Raw genomic sequence first — 18,258 nt, 5'->3', positions numbered from 1 at the left:
TCAACTTCCTGATTAACTTCCTTCATCTTCCTCCAGAGAGTCACTGAAAGTTTACAAGAGCCTGGAGGAAACAAATGGACACAAATATTCAGCTCTGAAGTCTACAGGAGACGGACGGAGCCTTCCGTGCCTCACCAGGGCAGCATCGAGTCAATAGTCAAATGACCAAGAAGAGTCTCTACACGCATATAAAACTGTCTGCAGCTCTGCTTCACTCACTGGTCCCTCACAGTTGTCTGCCTGCCTGCCTGTCTGCCTGCCTGTCTGTCCGTCTGTCTGTCTGGTGTCCGGTGGGACGCGGCACGTTTGATTCGAGGGACTCTCCCATGAAGCGAGTTGTCAAAAATCACAGCTGAAATACGTAAATATTGAAACTGCCGTTTGTCATCAATCTCTCTCATCGGCAACACCGAGGCGTAATATTCCCAATGAATGGAACTGCTGCAGAATCCACTTGCATTTCACTCTATTTTGGATCAAGCCCAATAAAATAACCCTTCAGTGGTCGCCATGTTTGGTGCTGCCCTCTACAGGGAGTATTATGTAAGTGCACCAACGCAAAGACGCATGGCGGTACGTAGGGTAGTGATGGAGAGAACGTTTGGACGGACGGATGTAAAATGGACAAAAATGGAATATCGCTGTGTATCTTAGTCTACAGAGGTGAAGAGCGGCGTTTCCTGTCAGCGGGCGTTTCCGTGGTTGTGTGGCGGCAGCTACAGGAGCTCTATTGCGACTTTTTTTTTTATTGAGTATTAAACTATTACACTTAGTAAGCGCTCTGCTTTTCCAAAAGCATGTGCTGCTATAAGAAGCTCCACTTGAGCTGTGTTTTCCACAGAGACCAATAATAATTAACACAAGAACAAAATGCTTTTTGTATTATTCTATTTTATCACGGAACACGATGAGTAAACACCGGAAAACCAAAAACAAAACAACAAGTAGGTCACTAGCAGTTAGCCAAAGGCAGGGGAGCAACATTAAAAAGAATTATAGAAAAGGTTGTTGTGTTGGAGGGAGGGAGGGAGGGAGGGAGGGAGGGTGAATGCGTTGTGAGGAGGGGGGGGGGGGGCTGGGGGGGGGGGGGGGGGGGGGGGGGGGGGGCAGTGTCAATGCTAGACTTTGCATGTTCAGACCAAAGGAACCCTTTTTTGGGGGGGGAATATTTTGTGAGTTTGGGCTGAGATGCTCACACTGATCCCCCGTGTTCCATGTCTCGGCGCTGTTGCTATGACTTTAGCACACTGTAGCCTCGGCACGGGGCTCCTCCCCCCGCCCCCCGCCCCCCGCCCCCTCTTACATCCAGTCCACATGTCTGTCCATGCATATGAGAGGTCAAACACATATGTGACATCACACGCACGACACACGTAATGCGGATGGGATGGAGTGAAGCCAGCCTTAGCCTCTCGTTTTGACGAGGGGGAAGGGGAGAGGAGGGATGAGAGGGGAGGGGGAGGGAGGGAGGGAGGGAAGCAGCAGTCAGGTATGAAGGTGAGGAAGCCATCTTTTGTAAAAGAGCCAAAACAAAACTAGACAATGGAAAAAAAAAGTATATGTGCTTCTTTCTGTCCTCACAGTTAAGTCATATGAACGTTAACTTACTGTCATTTTCTTTCAAGTTACAATAAACAATAACACTATTAAACAACAATAATGGGAAAAGGAAAATGTGTCTCACCTAAGATGGCGGTTGGCACAAAGGGATCTGCTCATACCACCATAACAAGTGCAGAGGTCGGAGGAGGAAAGAGAGTCGCAGTGAATAGAGAAGCAAAGATAAGTCCACAACAAACAATAGCAACAACACTTCTTTGTTCTCTTTTGCTTTTCTTGACAAACTACACGACAAGAAACTCATATTTTCTGGGAAAAAGCTAATTATACAGCAAGTTGAGTTGATTATAACTCTCGCTGCCCTTTACTCCATCTAATCAATGAGCTGTGATGTGATAACATAAGACATACAATTAAGGGATATTATGTAGGGAAATTGAAAACCATCAGCTAAATTCCAACTGGGTAAACTGATATGAAACACTTTGTTATGAGCAGAGATGTGTGTGTGTGTGTGTGTGTGTGTGTGTCTACAGTCAATTTATCTACCTTCTCATTTGTGAAATTGTTGACTCATTTATAAAGCACACATGAAATATCGGAGAAACTCATCAACACTTAAGTTTCCATTAAAAAAGAACATAAAACTAATTAATACTTGTTGGAAAATATCTTATTAATGTATCCTGCTTAGTTTTGGATGTAACACTTTTCTGGTTCCATTCAGCATCACAGCTCCCTGTGGTGAGCACAGAGGAAATCCGGTGCATGTTTACCTGGGTAGTAGGCGTTGGTGGGGATGGATGTGCTGAGAGTGTTGGCTTTAGGCAGCGTGAGCGAGGAGGGCGAGGATCCAGCTGCAGGGGAAAAATACAGGGCTGTAAGTATTCAGAAGTCACGTGGACGGGTTTGCAGTCCAGCAGCAGGACAATCACACACTCACACACTCACACACTCACACACACTCACACACTCACACACACTCACACACTCACACACTCACACACTCACACACACTCACACACTCACACACACTCACACACTCACACACTCACACCCAGTCTGATTATACTCTAAAGAAAGCAGAGAACCCTCAAACAACCCACGCACCTCAGGGAACAACATGCAAACTCCACACCGAGATTCAAACGCCGACCTTCTCGCTGTGAGGCAACAGTGCTAGCCACTATCTGCCGTGTGGACTCAGAACCTTTAGTTCCAAGTTAAAACAGCAATAGCATTATATTGAAAATGAATGTGTTTGTTAAGCCCAGTTTAAAGTGTCATTATTATTATATATTATTATATTAAACTCAGCAGTAAGTCGAAGTGAAACACTGAAATGACAAACGTGCAAAACAGTCAAGTCTTACAGGAGAGGACACATATTTACAGTTTTACTATGATTGAAAATACAGTAAAATAAAAAATAATAAATAAAATAAAAAAGTAAAAATAGTCAGATTTCAATTCAAGATTCAATGATTTCTTTGTTGGGCCATAACTTCTGTACATCCCTGGAAGATTTGATGGACATCAGTCCTCAAATGCAGACAAACAGGCAAAAACAAACCTCCTCGGTGGAGGCAATACGTGAGTGGTATTAAAGATGTCATTTTAAAAAATGTTTAAATGTTAAAATCTATGAAACACTAAAACAGAGTTCAGCAAATGAATGTAAAGCTTTGTAAAGATTGCCAACAGTAACCAGCATAAACAACCCTAAGTCAGCCTGTGATGAATATATTCATATTTCCCCGACGAGCAGAGATATTAAGATGATGTTACGATGGAGAGAAGAAAATACAAATATTCTCACTGCTGTTTATAACCAACTGTAAATGACACTATTGACAGACACTAAAGGTCATAAGGTGTTTGACAGAGGTCAGAAGAAAAGGTTCTCAAGACCTGGACCAGCATCAGGTCCTGGGACAGACAAAATAAGAAGTAAAGCATTTCAATCATTTCCGCTGGCAGACAGATTACAGACAGTTAATCAAGGTCAGAGCATCTTCTGGGCTCATCCTCTGCAGGGGTGCAGAGACGAGACTGAAGCTGCTGTGGAGTTTTAATCTGATGGTTTTTGCCTGGGATTATACCAGGTCAAGCCCTGGGTGCAGATTTAGCTGAGCTGTCAATTAAGGATTAGGTTTAACCTGAGATGGAGAAAAAAATGATCACGATGAAACCAGAGACCAGGGTTTCTACTGGTGATCAAGCTTTTTAATGTCACAATACAAGACTCTCTTCAGTCTGATAAGTGGGATTTCAGGCAGTCAATCAATAATAGTTTAAAAATAATACATTTTTCAGATGCAAGTTCATTTTAAGCTAATTTAACAGAAATGTATTAGAAAAAAAGAAGAACGTGAAGGTTAAAACAAACCTCGAGAGCTTCCTACTGAATCAAATAAGTTGTTTTTCAACTGTTTTAAAGACACTGAAGACTCCTGACTCATGACTGAATCATGACAGCCTGACCAATAAATCATTTAAACACTCGACACAATCCATTTCCAAAACTAATTTATGCAGAAAAAGGAACAAAAATGCATAAAAAACCTTTTGGATACCTATTATATAGGATACCTCTAAATTTAGAGGCTAAAAACAAATACAGTGTGATTGTAATGTATGACCTAAATCTGTCCACAGTCCCATTATGGGGACAAAGACCAAGTGTCCATTTTAAGGTGAGGACATGTTGTTCAGGTTAGTTCAGGAGTACGATAAGGTTTGATTAAGTCTCCAGGAAAATAATCAAAAAGTCAACGCAATGTCCCCTGAAGTCATGGAAACCAGACTGTATGTGTGTGTGTCTGGTCCTCACAACTTTTAAGGGTGTTTTGGGGGTTAAGACCTGGTTTTAGGGTTAGAATAAGGTTCAGGTTAAGGTCAGGCATTTAGTTGTGATGTTAAGGTTGTTGCATGAGAATGTGTGTGTGTGTGTGTGTGTGTGTGTGTGTGTGTGTGTGTGAGAGAGGGTTAGAGTTAAAAAACCTGGTCCCAGTGAGGCAGAACCTCATTTCAGAGGGCTGAGATTTGGATTGTGGTTGATGGTGAATGGAAGTATAAGATCCAAGAACGTGTGTTTGTGTCTCACCTCGGCCGTTGAGCGTGAGGGTGCATTCACTGCGGGCGTTGAGCGTGAGTGCACACTCGCTGCGCGTGGTCAGCGTGTGGTTGTGCGTGTCCATGAAGGACAGGGCCTCGTCACAGTTGGTGCCCTGCTCCGTGTAGCTCTTGTCCATGGAGTTAACCATCACCGTCATTTCCTGGCGAGTGCTGTTCAGCGTCTCCTTGCGCTTCTTCGCCAATTTCCTTCACAGGAGGAAGAAATAAAGAACAAACAATCAGACACAAAAAAGCCCAACAACAATGACGACACTGGAGTGGATCTGAGATGATATTGGTAGCGATGTAAATGCAGTGAGATGGTTGAGCTAATGTGCTCCAGGTTGTGGCCACATTACGGTTTATTAGGCTCCACATGCTTTTTTTTGCAGGCTGATATAAATCCTTGAGGACGTGGAAAGGTGCGACACCCTAACCCAGATACATCAGTGGCAAGTGATGATTTAAAATTAGCTATAGTATTTGGGGGAGTTGTGAACAGTGAACTGAAACAGTCAAACTGCTTATACTGACCTACATACTTTAAGTTGATGTGGTGGAACCTATAGACAATCTGTTCCTGATCAAACCCCATTAAAGCCTTGTGTTAGCAGTAAACACACACACACACACACACACAGGTTCTATACATTATAAGTCTATTTATGTCATTTCTAATCTAATATTAGCTATTAGGGATAATTGTTTTACCTGTAAGTGCATATACAGTATTTATCTTTTTCATTACCAATAATGCCATGTATGTTACTGGGGTGACACCATCTTACTTATGCGGTTCATGCAGACCATTGTTGCATATAGTTTATACACATATATGTATATATATATATACAGTATATATATGTGTGTGTGTAAAGTAGTTTATATTTATAAAGTAGGCATAAAGTTGCATAAACAATGCTCGCCCAGAGAACAGGGTTTGTGAGAGAGGGTGGAATGGCCTGCCTGCAGTTCTGACCTCAGCTCATTGAAAACTTGTGTGTTAGCAGTGTTTGACCGAGCTGGTGACCAGCATGAGGAGGAGGTGCCAGTTGTGGCTTTACTTGCTTTACTTATACTTAATATTTGATTCTATTTTATTCATGTCTTTTTACATTTATAGATTTATAGATATAGATTTAAAATCATAAACTTCTTCTTTTCTCTGGACTGGCCCCCTGTTGACCAGACTAGATGCTCATTAGACCCCTGGCTCCAAAGACCTGGATTTAACCTTCACCTGTGACCTCATGGAGGAAAGAGGGAGTGACTGACATAAGAGATTTAAACACCTATGTCACATTAACAGTACATGTAGTACAGAAAGGTTCACTAAATGTGCTGCTGCTGCTGCTCGTGGTGTAAAAGTGAAGTGTGGCAGCACTCACACACTAATACTCTCTATGTGACCCTCTGCCTCTCTGAATGGCAGTCGCTCTCGTGGACAACTGCTGTCTAATGACGGACTCCTGCTGCTTTGTTTTCGCAAATCTCCTCTGTTTGTTCAATTGTGTCGCTGTCTCGTGCCATATGGCGACAAACCCCCGCTGCCTTCAAACAGTCATTTGCTCTGAAGGCCGCGACGTGAGGCTAATAGTGAATCTTTTATTTCGGAGAGGAAAGTGACAAAGTAGTGACATTTTCATCTGCTGGACCCACTTTTTTGGTCTTTAATATGCAATTAAATCCAGGAACAAAATGGCAATCTTGTCTTCTTTTTTTTTCTTCCTCTCATAGATAGCTTCATTTTGTTACAAGGAGGAGTGAGGAAGGAGGCGGGGGGAGCTGTATGTACCCCAGGCAATATTCAGACTGATTCAGCACCACTGTGTGAACTCATGGGGAAGACTGTTAAAAACCACTAGGAAACATTCTTTATGACTGAATCACTGCCCAAGACTTTGATTCATTCATTCATTGTGTACCACTTTATCCTCCACATGAGGGTCACAGGGGCCACTGGAGCCAATCCCAGCTGACGTAGGGTGAAAGGTGAGGTACACTCTGGACAAACATTCACTCTCACATTCACATCCACAGCCTTTAGAGTCCAATGTGGGACTGTGGGAGGAAACTGGAGAACCAACGTGTGGAAATTTAAACTCCATGCAGAACGTCCCTCGGCTGGACTGGGGTTGTGAAAAAAAAGAGGCTGCAAATAAGCACCAGCAACACACTGGGATGGTTGCCATAGGCGCAGTGGGGGTTCGATGAAGATGAATTGGCATGCTATTCTCTCCTCATTTGTAAGGCAACTGTTAATGATCAATGACTATAATACAGGGTCTGATATTCTGAGTGCGATAGCATGAGGAAGCGTACAACACCATGCGTGTGTGTGCGTGTGTGTGTGTGTGTGTGTGTGTGTGTGTGTGTTTGTTGATGAATGTGACCATTTATCACCTCCTGCAAATAGTTATCTTAAAAACTGCACAACAACAGCAATAATTGATCGCTGGCAGACACGTGTGACAATAACATCACAAATGTCTCCAAACTGCTGTGAATATTAAAGGGACAGAGACGGATGGCAGAGGTGTCTGTGGAGGTAGAAACCGAGCAAACAAGCCAAGGAACTAGAACAGGCAACTTCTCATTAGAGGGATTGTCTGCAGTTCAGCACATGACAGGCCTGGTTGGATGTAGGATCTAAGTGAGCAGTGAGCTCCTAACTCCATGAGTTGAGCTCCAGCACAAAAGGAGCTGCTCAGATCGTGTGTCTGTTCAGTGGGAGGTGAGTCTGCAGCAAAACCTTCAAAACCTCATGCTCAGCGTGGTGAGTCTGCTCTCAGTGCTGCACAAGCCTAATCCTGTGACACTGGGACAAAGACGGCTTCATTAGTGGATCCAAACAGACACACGTGTGGTACATGGGTGTGTGTGTGTGTGCGTGCACATGTTAGATGACTGACACCCAGCTGGGAGGGGCTACAGAAGCAAATTTAATTAACCCAGTGGGGGCATTTCACTGGATGTTTGCACACTGTTTCAATTCAACCTTTTCTTGAACACATCTTCCCACAAAGTTGTCTGCTCATCTCATCCTTCATCTACTGTATATTTACACTATTTACTTTGGAAGCTCTGACAAGTGCAGACAAACTGAAACTCTCACTTTAGACCATTTAGTGATGCACAGTATTGGATATAAACTTGACTGCTGTAAACTCATCCTCTGATGCTCAAAGTGTGGCTCTCTGCTGATTTATTATTACCACTATTATCCTTCTTAAACAACATGTGACAGTATCTTTACTTTTGATTCTTTTTGTATCGTTGTACTAGTAGTTTAATTCTGATCACTCTTGCACTTTAATCACGTATTGCTTAGACCCATGGATCTCAAACTGTGGTACATGCACTGCTAGTGGTACATGAGTTTCCTCTGGTGGTACATGCTGTGTATATACCAGGGGATGTGATCGCAGTGGGAGGAAAAACACAAAATGTATCAAATAATAATTAGTCACCTTATCTCTCGCTCCCCTTAATAAAGTATTTCTGATTCTTAATGTCTGACTTATTGTATGTCAGTTGTGACTTATGTATTTTTACAGTGTAAGAAAAAGTGACATTTATGTGTGTGGGACCATCACAGCTTCCCTTCACAACAATACCTAAGCGTCCATTTGAGACAAAACTGCCTTCAAAAATGTTGCCCCGTAGATTCTGCCAGCACACGGGTTAGGGTCCTTTTTAACCCATAAAAAACAATTAAAGACTCATTAGTAAACAAGGAGGGGGTGTGGCCTGAACATGAGCATATCCTCCGACAAACTCACCAGTATCTAAAGTACAGTGTGTCGAAGAAAAAACACAATATGCTTAAAAGCAGTTTTAGTTACTGAAAAACTAAAATGTATTTCAGACTTAAAGCACATGATAAACAGTAGAATGTTGTGTTGCATAAATACATTTATGTATCAGGTCGTTTTAAGACACTTTTTTTCTGATCAAATAAGTGTAAAATACTGTAAGATAGAGTTCATAAACTTTTAAAACAGAAAAATGGAATAGAGAATAAAATAAAACAGATTGACATTGCACCATGGCAATAATGAAACACTGTGTTTCACTATGATTGAAGTGACTACTACTACAACTAAAGAAGAGAGAAACTTTGTATCAGGACTTAAAACTTGCAACATGAATTTACTTAACTATAAAAATAAAACAAGTGGAGGAGCCTTTTATGGTGTTTATTTTATTTGGCAATTTAATATAGCGGCATTTGCAATATCTCAGACTATAATAATCTACAAGTACCACTTTGTAATCCTCTGAAATTGTTGTTTTGACTTTTATGAATCTCTTCATCCAACACATTTCTTAAGTAAAGTATTCTTTTATTAGTTTTTTTTTTTTTTACAAATTATTCCACAAACCACATTTTTTCCTTGTTGTAATGTCACTGTTGATATTATGTCATTATATTATGTGACTGACTTTAAAATGCATCCATTTCAACTTCATTATATCGTGCATGTCATCCCTTCACCCTGCTTGAACAACAGAGACAGCTATTACACGTGAATGAACGGCTGATTTTCTTTTCTTTCTTTTTTTGCGTTAGGCTTTTCTAATTTTCTCTCACTGATATAAAACTGCAGGTGACAGGCGTGTAAAGCTGTGTTTGCCCAGAGGGGCAACTCAATAAAATGCATTCCCTCTTCATACCTAAAGGGATTTACATGATATAAGTGACCACATGTCAGATGGAATGGAACATGTCATTCCTCCACAGTTTTAGGAGGGATTGGATTTTTCTTTTATGAGCTCAAACACCAAAACACAGAGTACGCATTTATTTTAAATAGACCAAATTTAATATATATATGTTTTAACATTACTCTTAGCTCTGTTTTGTTCACTCCAAACTTCTGTCATCCTGCTAAAGGAGCCATTATATTTACACTATAAGATCCTGTTTACTGCTTGGTGTGTAACAGGGTTTTTTAAAACATTGATCTTCATCAACTGTGTTGAGCGAGGGTGAAATATTGTCCGCAAATGGAAATGATCATCTTAATCTCGCCAAAAAAAAATACAAAGCACTAATAACACACTAATAATCATAATAAGAAAACAATTCATGCTATACTTTAGCAAGTGTCTCTCGGTAGAACAGCTGAAATAATACATTTTTATAAATAATAAAATTGTTTTGCGCTGTATGAGACGGCAGCATTTCCAGTCGCTCCGCAGCACCTTTTTGTTTTTTAATATCCCCGAGGGAACCTCCCAAAGGGATTAATAAAGTCGTCTGTCTGTCTGTCTGTCTAAAAGCTATATGATAATTCTATAATGCTACAAAATAATTGCCTTTTTCAATACTGAATTAATTCATGTATAATATAATCTTTTTTTGCTTATTCACTTCGCAGGTTTTCTGTGAATTTAGTTAAATGTATTTCATGATAAATTCAATTCAATTCAATTTTATTTGTATAGCGCCAAATCATAACATACATTATCTCCTGTACATGGAGAACATAGAAAATACTATGTTGCATACCTGAACTATGAGGACCGTAATAGAGTACTACTACTTAACATGCCTGCCGCTTGATGGATGAATCCCATGCACATGGGAATAAAGAGCCAATTGGTCCATGTCTCGTCCCCAGTAACAGCAGTAGCAGCAGGAACAGCAGTAACAGCAGGCGCAGCAGTAGCAGCAGGCGCAGCAGTAGCAGCAGGCGCAGCGGCCAGTGCAACCATGTGATTAAAAGAACGGTCACATATTTGATCCCAACATGTAACTGCATCACTAATGAGCGAGCTGACTGATGTTGCGTTGCATGCATGGCCCCTGCAGCCACCTCTGGCAACACACCTGAAGTGCATATTTTGGGGACTGTGGGATGTTCTCGTGTCTTTAAAAAAAGACTTTGATGAATGCATGAAAGCATTAATGGGGCTCATCAATCATGGAGGTGTTGTAGCAATATCAAGGCCGCCATCAGATGTGCCTGATGATCACTTCAGAAAAGAGAGAGCTCCTTCAGCATGCAGTCTATAATTAAGTTGACAATATAAACTTTGGATATGTGCGATGTATTAGTCAGATGTGCTTGAGAACTAAGTTTAGACAGTTATAAAGAAGGGAATGATGAGTTTTCAGATTACGTCTTTAATAATCAGGCAGATAAACGCACCTCAGCTGCACCTGAGACACAAATACAGACTGTCATGCTTTATTGAGGCCGCCATCTTGCACTGCAATGTTTCTACAGCAGAGCATCACATACTGTCGCTCCATCACTGTGAGCATCAAGCTGCTACTAAGGACAGTGAATACCCACTAAGCCATGGCTGGATATTTATGCTAACCCTAACCTCAGTCCTATCCTGGCCCTAAACCCTAACCTCAGTCCTATCCTGGCCCTAAACCCTAACCTCAGTCCTATCCTGGCCCTAAACCCTAACCTCAGTCATATCCTGGCCTATCCAGGAACGAGAGGAGGAGCGAGCGGAGGAGTTGTTGCAATCTGCAGTCTAAGCATTAGATGTCACTTATTCACATACACTGGACCTTTAAGATGTTGCTCTTGCAGTTTATTTTTTCTGTCACTTTAGTTTATACTACTTTAGAGTTTATACCTAGTGCCTTCTGACTTTTCTTAATAATTACAATTAGACTTAGTTATTTTTACCCTCACACCAACTAGTGATAGTAAATGTGACCTCTGGATTTAACCCATCCTTATTACACACCAGTAGTGAGAACACACACACACACACAGGGGGCAGGAGTAGTGGGCAGTAATGGTGGATTAGGTGCCTTGCTCAAGGGAACCAGAGTCCTTCAGCCGACCCCACAAATGCTAAAGTGTGTTTAATTTGATGTCTTAGTGTTTGCTGGTGTCACATCTCCACAGCGGGATCATAAATACTTGAACCAAGCATTTATTAGAGTTATCGTTGACAGCTGTTTGGAGTCACAACATTAGCCTTTGCTTAAAGCCTTCCTATGAAACTCTCAAGAAACACAAGACTCAGACTCAAAAATCACAGTCATCCTTTCAGTTGTTCAGAGGCTGAGAAGCTGTCACTCAAAATAAAACAAACTCTCGTCCATGACTTAATGTCCTTTTAATGGAAGAGTAGGCACGCCCACAATATGAAATGAGCTGTCAAATCCTTGACTAGTTCTGCGTTTTGGAGCCAGTTTTGAGTTTTGTTGTTGTGGCTGTTTTCATACAGGTGCATCCAGTGGCTTTACACCAAAGGAGTGAACACACAGTCATTAAAGTAACACAAAAGTAAGATTTTGGATTGTTTCACTGACATCTCTTCCTGCTTCACTTGGCCAACGTGTGCATGCACTCGCAGCTTTGATGACACGACTCCTCTAAGTCATCTTGCTTCTCGTTGGAGACAGCTGTGATCTACTGTGAGTGACACCCAGCGGTATTCAGAGTAGTATTATCTCCAGGTGTATTCTGAGATGTTCTTTGATGCGAGGCAGCCTCCTTTCTCCCCTCTGATCACAGCCAAACTCAAGACAGATTAACTGGCATCCATCACAAAGACTGTACAGAGGGAGCACTGTGAGCTACGGTGGAGAAGGCAGAGCTGCAGAATAAGCTTCTTTACCGCTCAGACGTGTGATGTAGAATCATCTGTTATATTAAGAGTGAATCAAGCGTAGCTATTGTTTCCTGACGTTGAAGGCGTGCCAATAGAAAGCTGTGATCAGCTCAGCTTGTTCAGTAGCATCTTGTCAAAGACGCAACCCCACCATCACCATCAATGGGATGAACGTGCAATAATAATACATGCATGGGGAAAAGATGAGAGCTGAGATGTTTGATGGCATAGTGAGAGAAAATAGAAGCTATAAATGATCACATGCACATGGAGCCAATATTACCGTAAAATATAAGCACGGAATTCTCATGCTTCAATTTACTTTCATTCAGTCAAACATCTAGAACCAATTCATTCTCTAGTGTTATTGACTGAATTGTGGATATTTTTTGTGAGTGTATACAAAATATTTGAACAACCTCATTGAGGTTCAAGGCACAACTAAAGCATGGATGCACACTATAAAAAAACGTAACGTTGACAAGTCAAGAGAAGTGAAATCACTGGGGGCCAATGAAAAATTCACACTTGGTACGAGTTGCAGTAGCTGCTGCATTGATTTGTTTCCCCCTCTTTCACATGAAGAGTTTGGAAGCTATACCACGATTTAGATCAGATTATCATTTCCATAAACAAACACTTTAAAAGTCTTGCAGAAATAGGTCTGTGGCAGGTTTTTGTGTGAAGTACGATGTTTGCCCCCCCCCCCCAGCAGATATTTACAGCTGGGTCTCTGTAATGGCTCTGGGCTGCAGAAGGATATGACACGGCGTGTGGGTGACAAGCGTGGCACTAACAGAACACAGAGTGGTTACTTACAGGTAGTAAGTGTAGGAGTGATAGGTTCTTCTGCCGAGTGGGGTGGTGGTAGGATTTAAGCAGTGGAGGAGGGGGGGAGGGGGGTGAGGGGGGGAGGGGATGGAATGAAAAGGAAAGAAAAAAGAAAAAATATTAATGTTTTGGAAAAAAGAGTCGAAATGAACAAAATCAGATATGGTGGCATACGTGGAGGTCAAACTAGTGAGTGTGAGGTCAGAGGTGATCGCCTGGAGTCATGTCATGCTTTTGTTGTGGAGGAATTCAGTCACGCGTCGTTGACTCTCTGTTAGTAATCAACACGTATTCAGTATCGTTTCACTTGACGCTTATTCAACTGATGACATACAATTAACTAACTGCCATAGAAAAGTGTCTGTTAACTATACTGACATTAAACTACTTCTCTGTAGATTGTGCCAGCACTCTCTACTTCTGATTAGTCTGTCACTTGTCAGCCATCCTATAGTCACATTTGAGTAGGTTAACTGTATTTATCTGTAAATGTGTATCAGGACCATGTAATAAAAGTGAAGAAGACATTTGTTGACATTAGAAATGTTAATCTTTCAGAATCTCGCAGTTTGATTTGATTCTAATTCCTTAATTACTCAATTAAAACTTGACTCAAAACGGATCGCTGTTAATCTGAGGATCTACTCTAACGCTGTGTGCTGTCGTCATGAAATCAGAATTAAGTGTGGAAAAAGGCAATATAAACACAATCAAATCCAAGAATTTATCTTTACATTTATTTGAGCTACACGTGAAAAAGTATCGTGGGTATAACCTGAAAAAGCTACGTGAGGGTTTGACTTGTAATGATGAAACTGAAGCCTTTGTTTTCTAATATGTTGGAAGGGCACAGGTCATTTGAAATGAAAAAGGCTATGCCAATCAAAACTGAAGCAAAGTTATTATTTAAAAAACAACAACAACAAAAAAGTGATCTTCTGAAGTTCACAAAACTTTGGTGTTCCCTCACAATGACCTTTGGTTTCCCTCACAATAACCTTTGGTGTTCCCTCACAATGACCTTTGGTTTCCCTCACAATAACCTTTGGTGTTCCCTCACAATGACCTTTGGTTTCCCTCACAATGACCTTTGGTGTTCCCTCACAATAACCTTTGGTGTTCCCTCACAATGACCTTTGGTTTCCCTCACAATAACCTTTGGTTTCCCTCACAATGACCTTTGGTGTTCCCTCACAATAACCTTTGGTGTTCCCTCACAATGACCTTTGGTGTTCCCTCACAATAACCTTTGGTGTTCCCTCACAATGACCTTTGGTGTTCCCTCACAATAACCTTTGGTTTCCCTCACATTATAGCCCGGGCTCTGTATATTGTATAGCCATGCATTTGTAGCTCCATTTGTTGGAGCCGCAGAGATACGGCCAGGATAGGGATCCATTTTCTTTTGACACCTCTAGTTACCATGAAACTGAATACCTGTTGATTACGAGCAGAGTGTGGACTATCAAAACAAAGTGATTCTAGAAATTCGACTGATATGAGGCTAATTAGCACAGTGTGGACCGTAAATCAGAAGAAACCATGCTGTGGCTAAACCCCATGTTCATGAATATGTAAATGTTACCCACCTATAAAGAAATTACCATATCTGACCTCCAAGGCCGAAATCTAATGAGTGGATTGAATGTCTAAACACAACTCTGATTCCCCGTTGGTGACGGTAAATTACACAAAATTCAATCAATGAAGTCATCTCCACCTCTGCTTTGATTAAGGCTAATTGAAAACAATTCCATTACTGTGTGCTGATTTTCACACACACCCACTGATCACTGTGCTACACCAGCAATAAGCTGTAGAAAGTGAAGGATCTCATATAACAGTCAAAAATCAACATGTGATATAAGGATTTTATGACACTCCACCACATTTACTTCTGCACTGACCTTTACTCTTTGAATCAAGACGAACAATCCAGATGTATAAAAGCACTGCTAACATGACGTTCAAGAATAAACTTGAATCTGCCAATAAAAGCTTTGCAGAAACTGTAGAAAAGGGTTGATGTTTGTTGAGCTTTAGCTCCTGTGACTGCTGAGAAATGTACAGAACCTCTCTCCAGTGTGGCGTCCAGTGCTAATGTAAACTAATGCCTTGAGCTACGAGGCCATCCTCTTTCCTTTTAAGCCTTTCATCATATTTTCTTTCTTATCTCCTCCACGCTTCACTCCATACCACAGGCCTCAAAACATTCCAGTGCCATTGAAGTGCTGTACATTTGTTTGAGCGTGTGGCAGAAAAAAGGGGATTAATTTTTCATGGCACACTGTATCTCATGGCTGTAAACAGCCTTAATGGGGCGTATCAACATAATCAAATTAATTATTTACCACCACGCTGACAATACGACTGTTTGAGGGAGGAACAGGAACTACTTATTTGTACTGTGCAAAAGTCTCAGGACACCAGCAACTTTGTTGTGTTTTATGTGATCAGTGGCATTTAGATGGGAATGATGTGACTTATGCCTGGTCCACATGGACCCAAGTACTTCTACATGGTAAACCTGGAGGTTTCAAGAAAAATCTGGAAATGGTCCAGAGTGGGAAAATCTTAAAAAGGCTACTCTTATGTTTGGTCATAGTCTCACATCGGTCTTGAGCTGGCATTCACTCTGGCTCACTTTGTCGTCGCTGTCGTCATCCTGTCATCTGTTTGCTTTAAGATAACCATCAAGTGATGTTTACATCAGGGATTCTCAATCCTGGTCCTCGGGACCCACTGACCTGCATGTTTGAGATCACAAGGGCCGTGGATCCCAAGGACCAGGACTGACAAACACTGGTGTACATTATCATGTACACTTGTTCAAATAAAGCTTTAATAAACACAATGGGCGTATGCGCATGTTTGATGTCAGTATTACAGCACCATGTACAGGCCTGGCAGAGCATGTGCTACAGCGTTTCCATTCATGTGGATGAAGACATTTCCTTTTTCCAAACGACTCAATGATACACGGCTGTGTGTGAACAAGGAATGAAGAGCAAGCTATCAATGAATTTACCAGTACAACATGTGTATAAATGCTCAAACATGTCTTAAATAAACTTGGTGTAATAGTCGTTTTTCACAGACGATATTTGTTGACATGAAAAAGTCGGGAAAACGCATGTTTTACAAGCCACATGGTGGCTAGCACTGTTGCTAGCATTGTGGCTAGCACTGTGGCTAGCATTGTGGCTAGCACTGTTGTACTTGTAGTGAATGTGAGGGTGAGCGGTTGTTATGTTAGCGATCATGTGGAGAAATGATGCAGCGTTGCTAAAACAAAGCATCTGGTGACCTAAGACTTTTGCACAGGACTATAAATCTAACCTTTCACCCAAATCAGTATTAGTATGAAAATAACGTACCTTTTCTTCATGAGGAGTACGACCCCTAAGAAGATAATGACGAAGAGGAGGATGCCAGCAATGACCCCTGCAATCTTCACTGTGTGGTCAGTTTGTTTTTCTGGCTCAACTGCATCCGGTTTGTGAGTGGCTGCTCCTGAAATGAAATCACGTTGCAGAGAGATCAAACAAATGAAGTGGAATTCAATTCAATGTGAAATCTAATGACTATTTTCTATTGTTGTACATGAATTCAATGGCAGACAGTATCATTGATTAGGCTCTGTAAGGGGCCAGAGGTCGATGAATCAATACCCTGGTATTCAGTGGTATTCTGTAGACCTTGGTATCAGTGCACATTTATTGGCTCAGAGTCATGTTTATTCTTAAAGTAAGCGACTCCCTGTTGTCCACCTTGACTCTAAATCAAGCTGCACTGGGAGCGATAAGTGTGCGCCATCTTTACCTTTAGTTAATCATGTTTGTTGCAAACAGTTGCATGACTGTGGAAACATGTAGAATGCAGGACAACAAAGATAATAACCCAATAAGATTTAGGAAAAAAAGCCTGAAATAACGGAAACATTAAATATCAACTCAGGAGGCGACGGCCAATGACGGCAGACACAAGGAGAGAGGGAGAGAAACGGGGAAAAGCAGCTTGTTTTAACAGCATCTGCTCCCTGGAAAGTGATAAGAAGCACTTTGAGGATGACAGCGACGCTGGAATCACAACTGTCCACCTGAACAACACCATTATTTCTTGTCGCCAGGGGTAAATTTAGAATGATAAATTGTTATGTCAGCCAAATCTGTTTTCCAAGCGAGCTTCTTCACTCCTCAGCGTTGCCATTTTCTCCTGCTATCAAAAAAAATAAAGCATCCACTGCCAGGCTGCTACTTGTGACATATTGTTCTTGGTGCGGTGGTTTGTTATCAGCAGCCATTCCTTTGTTTAGACATCAGTTTGTACGGCAGAGTGGTGGAGGGTTTTTAGGAGTGAGTGTGCACTGAGTTAATGTTGTCTGAATATACTGCTTCACACTGACACGCCCAGGGATGATGAGCACCTAACAGGCTACAAATGCTTGTCGCTGGGGGTGTAAACTTCTTGAAAACATCTTAGTAATGTTGTTGACAAATGTTACCGTGACATAGAACTGTGGAGGGAACCCAGGAGCTAATCTTTAGATAGTTTTACTTTAGATACAATTAAGTGGAAGACAAATGGACCCACTGAAAGGCTAGGATTCTAGGGAACCCCAGACATGACATGGGGGGGGGGGGGGGGGGGGAGAACCTCTATTTTGTGGCCATGAAATAGTCATTAAATAGGAATGTGTGCACACAAACTAATATTTCATAGCTATGAAATAGATGTAAGGTGAGCACCAATCACGTCACTATAGGCGATGCAGCAGCTGCAGCCACACCGCGCCCTCAGGGAGAGGCGATCCTGGGATTTCTAATGATTTCTAATGTATCATGTGCTATGGTGATTGTGCTAACCCTCAATAGTAATGCATGGGTGAAGGGAGTGAGAAAACCGGGGCTCCTGTCAATCAAAATATAACTCCATGAGTCCTCTCCGTTACATGTTGTGTGGTGTATGAACATTGATGCACAGCGAGAGAAGGATGTGCGTAAAGACAAATACTTCACAGTGGAAAATGTCTTCAATATCGAGCTGCTGGAAATGTGCCAAGCGCATTATCATTTGTTGTCCAGTGTTGTTGGTGAGTTGATTCTGTGTGTATGTCAAAAATAATCATGCAGTAAAATCATCATCTGATGTGGTTTA

General features: G+C 41.5%; 1 protein-coding gene across 1 annotated transcript in view; it reads right to left on the bottom strand.

Annotated features, from left to right (window-relative positions):
• Positions 1-18,258, bottom strand: part of LOC131463773 (receptor-type tyrosine-protein phosphatase mu-like) — a 161,952-nt gene that overhangs the window by 35,259 nt on the left and 108,435 nt on the right. Inside the window, exons 15-19 of the mRNA XM_058635801.1 lie at positions 16,479-16,614; positions 13,090-13,119; positions 4,667-4,884; positions 2,337-2,417; positions 1,685-1,711 (exon numbers count right to left, since the gene is read on the bottom strand). Coding sequence (XP_058491784.1) covers positions 1,685-1,711; positions 2,337-2,417; positions 4,667-4,884; positions 13,090-13,119; positions 16,479-16,614 — 492 coding nt within the window. The remainder of the gene's footprint in view (positions 1-1,684; positions 1,712-2,336; positions 2,418-4,666; positions 4,885-13,089; positions 13,120-16,478; positions 16,615-18,258) is intronic.

This window comes from Solea solea, chromosome 1 (assembly GCF_958295425.1).
Source record: "Solea solea chromosome 1, fSolSol10.1, whole genome shotgun sequence".
Lineage (NCBI taxonomy): Eukaryota > Metazoa > Chordata > Actinopteri > Pleuronectiformes > Soleidae > Solea > Solea solea.
This window is presented reverse-complemented; position numbering and strand designations above follow the sequence as displayed.